The sequence below is a fragment of the Vigna angularis genome, chromosome 1, assembly GCF_016808095.1.
Source record: "Vigna angularis cultivar LongXiaoDou No.4 chromosome 1, ASM1680809v1, whole genome shotgun sequence".
In the NCBI taxonomy this organism is placed as follows: Eukaryota; Viridiplantae; Streptophyta; class Magnoliopsida; order Fabales; family Fabaceae; genus Vigna; species Vigna angularis.
Window position 1 is genome coordinate 24828521 of NC_068970.1, and position 13544 is coordinate 24842064.

Below are 13544 nucleotides of genomic sequence, written 5' to 3' on the forward strand. Positions count from 1 at the left end.
TACATGCAACTGCCAAAAATTGCATGCCCTAGGCTCAAGAGAAAAGGAAAACAGAAAAGATAACTTACCCGTCCAAAACAGAATTTAATCGGATGAATGAGAAGCTCTCAACTCCGTGAACGAGAGAACACCACCTATTTCAAATTTCAACGGTGAAAATTGGCGGAAGAGTAGAGAGAAGTCAGAGCAAAAAGAAGAAACTCAGATGTTTAGAGAAAAAAAGGAGAAGGAACAAATAGGTGTCCTTAGTGGTATAGGCCGGACTGCCTCAAGGCCACTTATTTCTCATGTCCTTACATAATCTCTACTTGAAAGTGAAATAAAAAAAAATTATTCCATCTAGAAGTAAAACATTATGATAAAAGTTAATTTAATCGCTTCCAAATTTTATATTTGATAAAATTAACGTAACTTTTACAAAATGTTATTCCATCACCAACTTTATATAAAGTTAATTTCATTCAACCAGTCGTTAAATCATAACTTTGTATTTTAGCGATTACATCACAAAATTAACTTTTTTATATAAAGTGGTTGAGAATATAATTAAGTCAAGTAAAAGTTACATTGATTAATAGTATATCATTAATACCTTTATAAAACATTAATTTGTTTTAATCATTAAATTTTAATTTCTTATAACTAATGATTATTCACATAAAAAGTTGTAATAAATAAATAATAAAAAATATATAATTAAATTATTTATATTTTAAAAAGTATATGTTACATTGATTTTAATTTATGTAAACAATACTTCAAACAATTTTAGACTAACATAAAATTATATATATGCATTATTGTACTTTGATTTATATTTAGTTAATAATAAGCATTAAAATCGTCTTTTAAACAGCTTTATGCAATAATTGGATTGTCTTTTATGTTTCTTTAGGGAAAGTTTGACATTGATGTAAGACCTCCTTGTCAATGCATGAAAATGACACGGGAAAAGATAAGAAAACTTAGCAAGAAAAGAAAATTTGGATTGCTGCATTAAATTTGCAATGTTTTATATGAAAAAGTTTATAAATATTTATTAAACTACTCATTTTAAAAAAACAAAGTAACTAAACATTATTCTTTTTTATATAGCAGAAAAAATGGCTTTTCATAAGAAAATCCTAATTTGTCACCAAGATATTAATGATTTATTTTGACGTATCTCTATAATAATAAGTTTTTGTGATAGAAAAAGTCAAAATTAAAAATAGCAGTGTAAAAGCTTGAAATTACGTTGTCCATCCAAATAACATTAGTAAAAAAGAAATGGATATAAAAGTAAATATAATTATATTAGCATAACTAATATAGTATATACTACATTTCTTTCTCACATGAGTATCTTACTTTGATCATTTTTAAGATCTAATCAGTGTCATGGTTTCTATTTTTAATTTTAGTGGATATAATTATTTTTGTTTTTCTTGTGAGTTTTGTTTTTCACTTTCATGTTATCACTACTATTTTGAATAATATCAATTATCTCGTGGTAAAAAAAATGAAACAAGTTATAATTAAATCACAATATTTGAATGGTTGCACTCCTACATAGAAAGAATTTTATCGTGACTGTCAAGTATAATTTTGTATATAATAATAAACATTCAATCCAATAAGTGATATTAGAGTTAAAATTATAATAAAATCGTGATTTGGTTAAGATGATACACAAAATATAAAAGTTACATATTCAAAAAATGCTCCATGTTAGATCTTTCCCTTTTTAGACATGATATATCTTTGAAACTTCTTCCCTAAAATCGCATGAATGTTTGAAAAAAAACAATCTTTTGCATGTCATATAAAATAGGAATAATTAAAAGAAGATAAGAGTTAAGAAAGTTTGAATATTTTAGAAAGATGAAGGTTGAAATTGAAAGTTAACATGTGTCATTAATAAAAAAACACAATTTTTTCTCTCATTTAATTTTTTCCATGATTTTATCAAAAAGAGTAATGGTACCATAACATACTTTTACATTCATTTGACACACAATATAAAGGTAAAATGGTCATAAAAATATAACTTTTTTGTATTTTTTAAGAAGAAATGGTACCATGACACACTTTTACATTCATTTGACAGGGAGTATAAGAGTAAAATGGTCCTAAAAGTGTAAAATTTTGTATTTTTTCAAGAAAGAAGAGAGTAAAAAGTAAGTAAGTTAATGTCAAATAAATGTAAAAATTTTAGATATCTTAAAGAATCATTTTTCTTTTTCAAGAATTTAAAAAGTAAAAAGTAAGAAAAAGTATTGTAAAATGAATATAAAAAAAATGTATGTGTGTCAAAATATCAAAAATATAGTAAATTTAGCTGCAGAAGTTTACTTTTTCAAAATAGTCAATAAATGAAAAAACCTAATTTCTTTTAAATTTATAGGGGTCACAACAAATACTCATTTTATCTTACAACATTTCACCGTATGCTTTGCTTTGGTAGTTAAAAAAACTATGCATTTCCACCTAATTAGCTTCATTTGTTTATTATTTATCCTTCATTTGTATATACTCAACAAAATTGCTTATGCTCTTCAAATGAAAACTTCTTATCCAGACATAATTAATCACATTAAAATTTTACTCAATTAAGAAAAAATGTTCCTTTCGCATGAATTTAATAATTATATCAACTTGTTAATTATTTGCAAAAGTAAATTTTATATCAAAAATATTCTTTTTACATAATCTGTAATGAAATGCTATTTCATTTCAGTATGCCTTACTTTGTAGTGTTGTATAAAATTTTTGGATTGACTGATGGCATTACTATTTTCACAAAATATAGGTATAGTAGTTCTCCTTCTAATACTTTACCTATAAAAAATTGAAACTTACAGTGTACACATGGTTTTTCTTATAACACAAATACATGTTAGAAGTGTCAACTAACTAATAAAAAATCCTATTCATAACCTTGAGATGTAATTTCTTTTGGATTAGATTGATATCTAACAAGAAAACAAATATTATGCGTAATATTTGGTTTACAATTTATGAGATAAAAAAGAAGAGAGCCTATTTTATATTTGGTAAAAGGGCATGCAAGGAAGTTTTCATGGCCTTTGATTCATCTACCTTGAATTTCTTCAACATTTTCTTTGTATATTTTGTTTATGATGATGATATTATGTTCATGTTTCTTGATTTATAATTCCAAGAACTTTAGTTATTTTACTATTCTCATCTTGAACTTACTTTGCATAACTTGAAAAAAATTCAAACTTAAAAATTTATTAGAAGCATCAAAAGTTATATCATTAACATAAATATGAATAATAATAATAATAATAATAATAATAATAATAATAATAATAATAATAATAATAATAATAATAATAATAATAATAATAATAATAATAATAATATTTTTTTCTCTTTCTAATTCTCCTTTTTTTGAAAAAAATATGTTGACTTTGGTTGTCATAGAGTCATTTCTTAAAAGAAAAGTGTTAAATGTGAGCTTGTTTATGAGCATCCATCTAGTTCCCGCTGATCCTTTTGTCTTATAATAGAAGAGATATTATCTTTCGAACATTAGTTTTAATAAAATGATTAAAATTTCCTTCTATGTCAATCATCCAATCATTATGTGACAATGTTTATTTTATCCATTTGGACTGAATCTAATAAACAAATGCATATAATGTTTGTTCTCGTATTGATTATTATGTTTTATTTCCTTCGGTTTCTCAAATGATTTTCTCTTTTGAATGAGAGAAAAATGTATTTTCAATAATTTATCTAAGTTCAAATCTTGAAGTGAAGGATTCATAATCTGCTAGATGAAGCTTAGCATCATTTGGTATTCTAATTTACATATTTGTAAAATTATTTCCAAAATATGATGTTTTGAAAGAAATCATTAAACTTAATAATTATGGTTTCTTCGATGACCAATGTATTAACTATGGACTTTGAATTTGACAAAGTAACTAAGACATATACCTTTACCTACCTTGGAATCAACCTTACCCAATTGATCCTTGGTACTAAGGATAAAACATTCAAAACTAAAGATAAAAGTATAATGATGCTGTTCCTCCTTTTAATAGCTCACAAATAGTCTTATCCAACAAAAGTTTAATGAATAATACATAATACTTGCAACCTCAATCTACAAATGTTTAAATACATAATTTCTACACACCATTGTCCATTTCTTCAAAATTTTATGTTTTTTTAACTATCTTAGTTTGTTGAGATTTTATCAATAAAAAGAAATTGTGATAAACATGCTTAACAAAAGCTACGAGAACATTTTTCTTCTTCAAAGTCATCCACAACACTTTTCTTGACAATTAATCATGAAGTTTTTTCTAGTCAATTAAAAGTATATATAAAATACTCGTGAATGTCGAACCTTTGTTTATCATCTTACGTAAAAAAAAAATATATTTTCTTTAATTTTGGTTCATTCCCCATATTTGCTCTAATTTTGGTTCATTCCCAAGTGTATGTTCAATCACCTTTTCATGTAATTTCACATTAACTCATAAAACAGCACAATTTTGAATATATTTATGTATGATATTAATATCCTTTGTGTTTAATATACATATAAGATGCTTTATTTATAATAGAAAAAATATAAGCTAAACTCAAAATACAAATAAAGAATAGTAACAAATTAACTAAAAATAAAAGATAAAGATAATATATTTAACAACCCCCTCAAGCTGGTGCATACAAATCGTATGTACCAAGCATGTTAGTAATATAATCAATAAATAGTTAGTGAAAATATCTACTTCTGCACCTCGAGTGACACCAAATTATTAATGATTTGTGGAGATGAAATATCAACCCAAAAGACTACCCTGAGCAACAAATCTTGGAGGTTTCTCCATATAAATCACTTCTTGTAAATTGTTGTTGAGAAATGCATTATTCACATCCAGTTGTGAAAGAGTGCAGAAAAAGGTTGACAAACAATTAATAGTAGCTATGGAGAATAATATTGGACAATGATAGACTACCGTGAAACTTCAACTATGATGACTTTGACAAAGAAAATTACCATCCGTAGTGGACGACGATTAGTAGTGATAGACAACGACAAACTACGGGGACTAGATTGTCATCAATAACGAATGGTGGCCTGTAGTGGCTGACAATGATAGATTGTAGAGACTAGATTGGATCACATAGAAATAGACTCTCTCTCATGACAAATGACGAAAATGACGACGCAATGATAATAGACAATGCAGGTGGACAATTTGGCTCTTCAAAAGAATGGTATCCTTTTTCATCAAAGCACCTAGAAACAAACTTCCCCCACAGGTAATGTCGTTAGACAAAGACAACGAACAATGGACAACAATGAAAAATACACGGTAGAGAACTAAAATTAGGAAAGTAAGACTAAGGTACTCAGACACAAGTGTTGAATGACAAAATTATTAAGGTGTTCGGTCGCCAGTTGCTGGTGGCCGATAACAACAATAATGTTAGAAGAAACTCAAACAATCAGGCTTTGGTATGATGTTAAATATATTGAAAACTATGTATGATATTAATCTCCCTTGTATTGAATATACACATAAGGTGCTCTATTTATAATAGAAGAAATATAGGCTAACTCCAAAATAAAAAGGTTTAAACCCTCATATGGTTCTCATATTTGTTGAGGAATCTCAAGTCGATCCTCTTCTTTAAAACGGTCTCAATTGGGTCTAAATTTTGTAAATTTGTAACACTTAAGCCATTTCCGTTAAGTGGTCAGAAATAGAGTCAAAAGTGGTTGACGTGTTGCACAATAAATGTATTGAGGTGGATCTTTTATTACGTGGAAATTGGATTTAAATTATAATATGAAATTTAGATTTAATTTATAACGTGAAATTATTTAATTGGAGACGTGGTTAGGAAAAAAAGTTAAAAAACTTATTACATTTGAGTTTTTGAAACTGCAAATTTGAAATTTCGAAAGAAATATAAAAACGGAATCTAGGCAATATCATCACCATCACCATCTTTCTACATATTTGTTACTATTGCGCCTTTCATTTCAGTACTTGTACAAGCATAAGTTCATTTTATTTCATAAAAAACTATAGCACCATCATTCTCTTCTTCGTTCACACAAAACTTCTCTCTCATCATCTTTCTTCTTCCCTCCTAACTCATATATATCAAGATTAATTTTTTTCCTCAAAAACGTTTCATTGGGATCTCACCCAAGTTTGAATTTCCAAAACCCCAAAATTTGCAACGACCCTAAAAAAGACATCATTGGAAAGTGTTGAAATGAAAAACGCAACAATCTCTACATCCAACAGACTCCAACGCACCATTGTCTTCTTCGTTCACACAAAACTTCTCCCCATCATCTTTCTTCCTCCCTCCCAACTCATATATCAAGTTTAACTTTTTTTTCTCAAAAACGTTTCATTGGGATCTCACCCAAATATAAAATTTCCACAGCCCCAAAAAAATTACTTAAAAAACCCTAAAATCAAACCCTAAAAACAAATTCAACATTAAAACAAAAGAAAAAACAGAATTATCGGAAGGATATTGATTTTGTGTAGTGTATGAAGATTTAATAGGAAGACATAGAAAACTTTGAACAAATCTAAAAAAATCTGAGAAAGAGGTTTCGTATAGCCACAAAACCCCTTGATTTAACATTTCTCAATCGAGGTACTCCACAATACTCGAACATTTGTAGAGTTAATGTTTTCCTCAAATTGGTGTTCATACAGTATCAAGTTCCCATTTGCAGCAAGTGTGACATGGTAGATTGAACTTGTGTTGTGTAATTTTTTTCCAGGGCTAAAATTTTTGTTCAAACACGAAATCCCAATGCAAAGAGAGACCGTGGCATCCAGCCCGAGCTATAAGTCCACAAAAGTGTTTGAAGTCCAATAAGCATAAGTGCCAGATGTTGGACTGTTCTTTGGATAAGCAATGAGGTTTCCATCTAATTGTATGACCATAAAGAAAGCTCTACTCGAATAGTCTTTTTCGGACACACTAGAAACCAGTCGATCGTCTCTAGCTAAATTCTGACCTCCTAATAAGGTGTCAGTTGGATAATCAAATTTTTGCCAAACAATAGTCCTGTCATTGCTATAGAGCACAAAGTTGCCAAAATTAAGCACAAAGTTGCACAAAATCCCTAATTTATTTTGCTAACCACATTGACCAATTACATAACATCATGTCAAAAACTAATACATCATAATTTAAATCTTAATTTCACGTAATAAAAACATCACATCAGCATGTTTATTGTGCAACACATCATCAACTCTTGACATCGTTTTTGACCACTTAACATAAATGACTTAATTGTTACAAATTACAAAATTTAAGACTCAATTAAGACTGTTTTAAACAAGAGGACTGACTTGAGATTTCCTCAACAAATATGAAGACCATCCAAGGATTTAAACCAAATAAAAATAAAAAATAATAATAAACTAACTAAAAATAAAATATAAAGATAAAATAAAGATAATATATTTAATAAAATATCTCATTTGTTTTTAATATAGAACCAAAGTATTTTTATTTTACTCATGTGTCAGCTTAAATCTCAAAACCCTATTGAAAAACTAAGGGAACCAAATTAAACCTTTTCTTTTTTTTCAACACACTTTCAAACTTCAATAAGAATATCAGAGTCCAATAACTTTATCCTGATACATGCATCTAATGCTCTCTTTTACCTCTCCAATTTGAATTTTATGGAAATAAGTCAAATGTCATTCGCCCTCTATCTCACTAATACCATGATCTGCAAAAAACCCTTCTCCATTCATTGTTCAAGCATCTTAATCTAAATCTCTTGCATTCGTTTCTCTACTTTTGACAAGCTCATATATCTTACTTTCTCTATTCTTTGTCCAAAGGGTTTGTAATTTCAAGGACTTCAGATTGTGTGCTACAATCACAACTTGTCTCAATCCCTGTTATGATACTTGTCTAGTTTCCAATGTTGTTAGGATACTTTGTCCAGTTTTCAATATTATTACTCTTGAACAAGAATTTAAAACATTCTCTTTTATTTTTTACCTTGTCTTAAACATATTTATTCCACCACCTCGATTCTTCATCACTTCATCCAAAACATTTTGACCCACTCAGCATCTTCAACAATTTTTCCTTATCTTGTTAGACATATAATTCCAAATAAAGACAGCATTGCTTTGAAATTCCCACCAACCTAAAACTTTATACTTAGAAATCAAAAGTGTGATCCACATAGCTACATAAAAAGGATAAAATAGTATCCCCTTCTCACATTCTGACCCACATTTTCAATTGGTCCGATATAAACAATAGAGTACACAACAAAGGCGACGAAGTGGGTAAGTAATACTCTTGATGTTGCTGGAACAATGCAAGGAAACAAATGATCTAAGATAACTTTGCAACTACGGTTGGATGTATATGCACTATAATAAAATCTCCATCAAAGACAAGACTAGATGTACGAAAATTACAAAGAGCACGTTTACGCAGCACAAGTTAATTAAAAGGTCGCTTTCAGAGCTAAGAAGAAATTGCCAGGAAACTCCATATAATTTTTTAATGTTCTTTACCTTTCTATAGGGATTGGCCAATCTTAGAAGTATGAATTTTACCTTCGAATGAAAAAGGGTTTCCGTTATCTAAAAAAATAAATACTAAAACTAAAGCAATTTTCCACACCTTCCTTGCCTTTTGGGCTTTCAGAATACACAGACGAGAAATTTCCCCCACACGAATAAATAAATGTCACTCACCGAATAAACTCATCAAACACATCCAAATTTTTTCTTCATACACATTACAGTTCCAACTTTGGGAAAGAAAAACACTAAAAGAGAAACATATTACCATATACGAAGGTTTTACTGATTAGTCAGCACAACCAGCCAGTTTCAGTGTTGCATTTACAAGGGAAATGAAAGAATTAATACCTTTTCAATTAAAGAAACAAGGAGAGAACTTACAACATAAGTCGTGACAAATTTGAAAACCCCAAACACTAACATATAGAGAGAACATAACATCCCACAACAAAATCATGGGAATTCCCACATCTTGTACTGAAATCAGATGCAACAAACTCCAGTCAATCGCCAGATCCAACAAAACACCGATCAAGTTATATCTTCAGCAAGGAAGATGATATCTGCTGCTCTGTATATATGCATTTACTTCATAATGGAATTGAGACAATATTTGTCTAAGCAGCAAGAACTATGATCACGATCAGAAGCACAATCCCAAAAATCACCAAAAGCAAGCATGTCTATGGAGAAAATAAAAGAGCACAAGGTTAACAAGGGAAATACACCAAGATTTCAAAAGGGTGAAAAAAAGACTAAACATTGACCAACGATGTACAAACAAGTCTTTCAAGATGGTAGACAGTCTATGATAACTCCTTTAAGTAGGAAATTACATAAGCTATTACTTATTCCATCAACCACTTCTTCCCTTCCATATTATGACAACGATGCAATAATCCTACTTTCAAAATGGAAAACAAATATTGTTTGCAATGTGCAAACTGATAATAATAGACAAAATTACAGGCTAATCCACCTACAAAGATTTAAGCTGCATGTATAGTATGTTCAGAATACGTTTCTCTATAAGTATTTCTAGAAGAAGAAAATAATATAAAATGAAATAAACTTTTCTCCATAATGTAAAATTAGTTCATGCACAAGTTAAAAATATTTTTGAGAAATTCTACATATTAGCTTATCCGTAAACTAGTTTAAATTTATATAAGTTCAATTAATTTTTCCTTCGTATTTTCTTCTTGTGGAGGAGTTTATTCAAATAAATCCATTGTTATTTCCAAAATACGTGTCATGTACTGTAATCATAATAAATTTAATTTTGCAAGTAAATACATCAGCACAACAAGTCAATACAAAATCATTTTTAAATCAAATTCCATTCTGTGGTCAGGGCCATTAGTCAAACCCTCTTTAGAAGATATCTCCTCTGGAGATTCCACATATAAAAAGTCATTTCATGGAAGGAGGTTGAGTATAGTAATTTTGTGGCAATTAGAAATTGATACATTACCAAAGAGGAATTTGATCTTTGGGTCTTTGAAGCTTTTAAAAGTTGAGATTTTGCTTGTGCTGTTGCTGCATGGGAGTTCTCAATGTTGGAGCCAATATCATCTGTAAAATGAAATTTAGTTGCATTAGAGAACATGAACAAATACGGAAAAATAAATTTGTATACAGCGATATAAAATGTGCACAATCAGAAAAATAAAAGGGAATGAAAAAAAATACCAATCATGGTTCCTTGCTCATGGACAAGCACAGCAAGATCTTTGAAGATCTCGTTAACTTCACCAATTTGCTGCTGTATTTCTTGAATGCCTTGCTCCCTTTCCTCAATGATGGCCTCGTTAAAAGCAATCTCATTATCTAAGAACAAAACCTCCTGCCTGCAGCATGAATAAAACAAGAGCTAAGGTACTGAAATGATGCAATGTAGAAAATTTGAAAACTCTGATAACGCATAAATTCAATTATTCATCTACTTTAGAGACAAAACGGATAATTCTAACATTGATTATGCCACCAATTTCATTACACCAGAGCATTATAAGAGAAAAAAAGCGGGAAGAAGGGAGCTTTTGGTAGTTGATATCAATTATTTTCAGGATAATAGTATGTTGCAGATGAATATGTGGTACTCCAACAGCTAAAATGGAAAGATTTCCTTTTTCAGGATAAACAATTGACATTCAGTTGTCCAATCAAACTTAACAATGTAGCCACGATCAATTCATGATTCCAGCTCCTTCGAACCACCAAGGATGAAACAATAAATAAAGGCATCCTATTTTTCACCAATTCCAAATTTCAAATGGTTAATAATCCTGATCATTGACCCAATATTACATTTCAAAAATTGCTTTTCCACACCATATATTGGAAATAGATCAATAATACACAAAATGAATCTGCAAATCACTGACATACTACTAATCATAAATGAGAAAATACCTCCTTGATTCCACGAGTAAGGCACGCTCTTCTGGTGATTTATCAGGACCAACACCTAATTCACCAGCAGTATAGCTGCAAGCCCAAAGGAAAATCTCCGTCATACCATTGTTTGCAAAGGTATATTATACACTGGCAGTGATTACAGAAGAAGAATCGATAACCTAGAAACCAATTGCATAATATTAAACTGCAAAATTCTAAATGTAGCCTAATCTAAAACAGGTCCCATTCTGCATAAGCCATACACTTCAAAACAAAGGAGAAACACAGTCTTGCCCCTAAACTTCTATAGGCTCTAATTATAATTGATAAATCACCTGGAAGGAAGGACTGCTTGGGGAACAAAAGGAGTGTATGCTGTTTCCCTTTCAGCTGCAAGACGTTGTGCCTTCTGAAACTCTTTCAATACTGCTTGAAAATCTTTCGCAAGTTTAGCATCTGCGATCTTCTTGCTTGCCTGCAAAAATAAGAAAAACTTTTAGGTAAAAGGCATTGAAGATCATGCAACCATACAAAGGATTTGCCTGTCACAAACTTTCATAGTATTCTTTAAAAGAATGATGCAGATTGATTATAAAATTACCAATCCAGTAAAAATGACCGCAATAATATAAGTAATAATAGTATTCAGAGGAGTTAATGCATTTTGGAAGACAATCACAAAATACTGAGACGGGGACCAAATAAACAAACTGCTCGTTCAGATGCAGTAAAACACAAGATCAAGGTTCAAACTTACATTAACTTCAGCATGGTGATCAATGTCACTGGCTTGCTTAAGTTTAGCTGATGTATCCTTCACCAATTGCCCAATATGTAGTCTTGTCTTGTGGCTGTAAGTTTTAAAATAGGTTAAAATATTAGTCAACCACAGTAATAGCAAAAGAGGTCCTTGTTCTACTAAATCAAAACTTAATATACAAGAGGGACAGTGTCCACTTTGCAAGGCTAAAAAAAGAGTTCAGATTCCCAACATCCCTCGGCTTCATCTGTTAACTACTTTGAATCACGAAGCTACCTTCTATAAAAGTATAACTACTTAACATTATAATCACCAAATATTCCATTACATAGAATGTCCTGTTCTTGAGTTGAAAAATTAGCATATCACTATATATCTTAATCCCGACTAGAGAAACAACAAGAAGAAATATAACCTCGATCAAAGCATCAGAAATAGCAATTTTGATCATTCTTCCCAAAAAATAAAGGTCCGCTGCAATTCAATCGAAAAAAAACCCAAACTTAGCCCATCTAAACGAAAACGATCCCCAAAACGCCAAGCAACATGGAAATATTGTAATTCGAGCGGCCATTCAGCTGATTCGACAATTTTGATGTTGAAGGGGGGAAAGGGGGGAAGGAACGTTTCTTTATCTTTTTCTTCGGAAAATAAAAAGTCAATAACGATCAGTTAGCTGAAATCAAAGAAATTGAGTGTGATGATGAAGAACTAACAGCTTCTCACGGAGCTCGGGGGTATCTTTGGGGGTTCCGAGGGTGTTGACGAGTCTCTGGAAGGTGGAGACGGCGGTGTTGATCTGGAATATTCCGGCAGCCACTGCCTGCGTGGGGTCCTGCTTGCCGTTGGTCAAGCCACGCCTGGAACCGAAGGGCCGACCAGCCTCGATGTCCTGAAAGCTCATAATTCCGTTTCACTTTCTCGAGAAAATTGGGAGAATTTTCCTGAGAAAGGGAGGGAAAAGGCGAAGGAGGCGTTTACCGGGATCTGGGAGAATAAAGAGAGGGGAATTTGAGGAATTAGGGCAATGCAAGAAAAGGGAAGCGAACGAAGATTTGGATTCCGTGAGGTAGTTTCTTCGGTGGGTCTCTATGGTTGTAATTCCCTGCCGCTACATTGGCGTGGACGCGCTCTTCAAACACGTGTCGTTCTTCCATAGGATGGAGTCAAGCTTCTATTTTGGTGGCGTCGTGGTAAATTAATAACTCCTAATTATTGGTGCTGTGTTTACTTAATTTTAAATTGTGGGAGAGGGAGCCACCGTGGACGCTTCCTTTTGTACGTGTCTAATCATTTTAATTAAGTTTAATATTAAAATTCATTTTTTATAAATACAAACTTAAAAGATTATATGTTTTCATTTTTCTATATATACTTTCATTTGAATTTTTTTTTCATAAACTAATAGATTTTGTTTTCATAACATGTGTATATTCTGTAGCCTTTTTAATGTCAATAATAACAATTTATAACTAAATATCACTTATAATTAAATATCAAATATATATTGCATCTTCAAAACTCAAATACATTCTTAATAAAAATCGATATTATATATATATATATATATATATAATTAAAGAAAAAGGGCAAAGTGCAACAATAAACTTTGAATAAAAAATAATTTAATTCAAATTAACTTAGATTTATTAAATACGTATTGTACTTTATAAAAAAAATTAAATCATTAATTTTCTAATCAACGATTTTAGTTTCCAACTACACTTTATCCTTCAAAGTTTTCTTTTTCGAAATTAATTTTAAAAGTGTGTTTTCTCATTTAGAAGAATCAAGACCATAGTTTTATATGTTTC

The 13544-nt window shown here is 30.4% G+C and overlaps 1 protein-coding gene across 2 annotated transcripts; it reads right to left on the reverse strand.

Annotated features, from left to right (window-relative positions):
• Positions 1-8816: 8816 nt before the first annotated feature.
• On the reverse strand, positions 8817-12811 carry LOC108323833 (syntaxin-22). 2 transcript variants are annotated; one of them, XM_017556608.2, is made up of 7 exons: positions 12447-12808; positions 11728-11821; positions 11306-11445; positions 10986-11060; positions 10263-10420; positions 10045-10145; positions 8817-9253 (listed from the first exon to the last, which is right to left on the reverse strand). In XM_017556608.2, exons 1-7 carry the CDS (start codon positions 12632-12634, stop codon positions 9188-9190), a joined length of 822 nt encoding a protein of 273 aa, XP_017412097.1. In that variant the 5' UTR covers positions 12635-12808; the 3' UTR covers positions 8817-9187. The 2 variants fall into 2 exon arrangements, with proteins under 2 accessions (XP_017412097.1, XP_052730172.1); XM_052874212.1 differs by having other exon boundaries at positions 8817-10145; positions 12447-12811.
• Between the last annotated feature and the right edge of the window lie 733 nt (positions 12812-13544).

What these genes read in the sequence shown, in the direction of transcription:
- LOC108323833 (XM_052874212.1), bottom strand. Translation starts at nt 12,634, where the DNA reads ATGAGCTTTCAGGACATCGAGGCTGGTCGGCCCTTCGGTTCCAGGCGT. An exon ending in CAAGCAGTCCTTCCTTCCAG is followed by an intron (nt 11,061 to 11,305) that starts GTGATTTATCAA and finishes TTGGGCTTGCAG; the next exon opens with CTATACTGCTGGTGAATTAG. An exon ending in TTACTCGTGGAATCAAGGAG is followed by an intron (nt 10,421 to 10,985) that starts GTATTTTCTCAT and finishes TTCATGCTGCAG; the next exon opens with GCAGGAGGTTTTGTTCTTAG.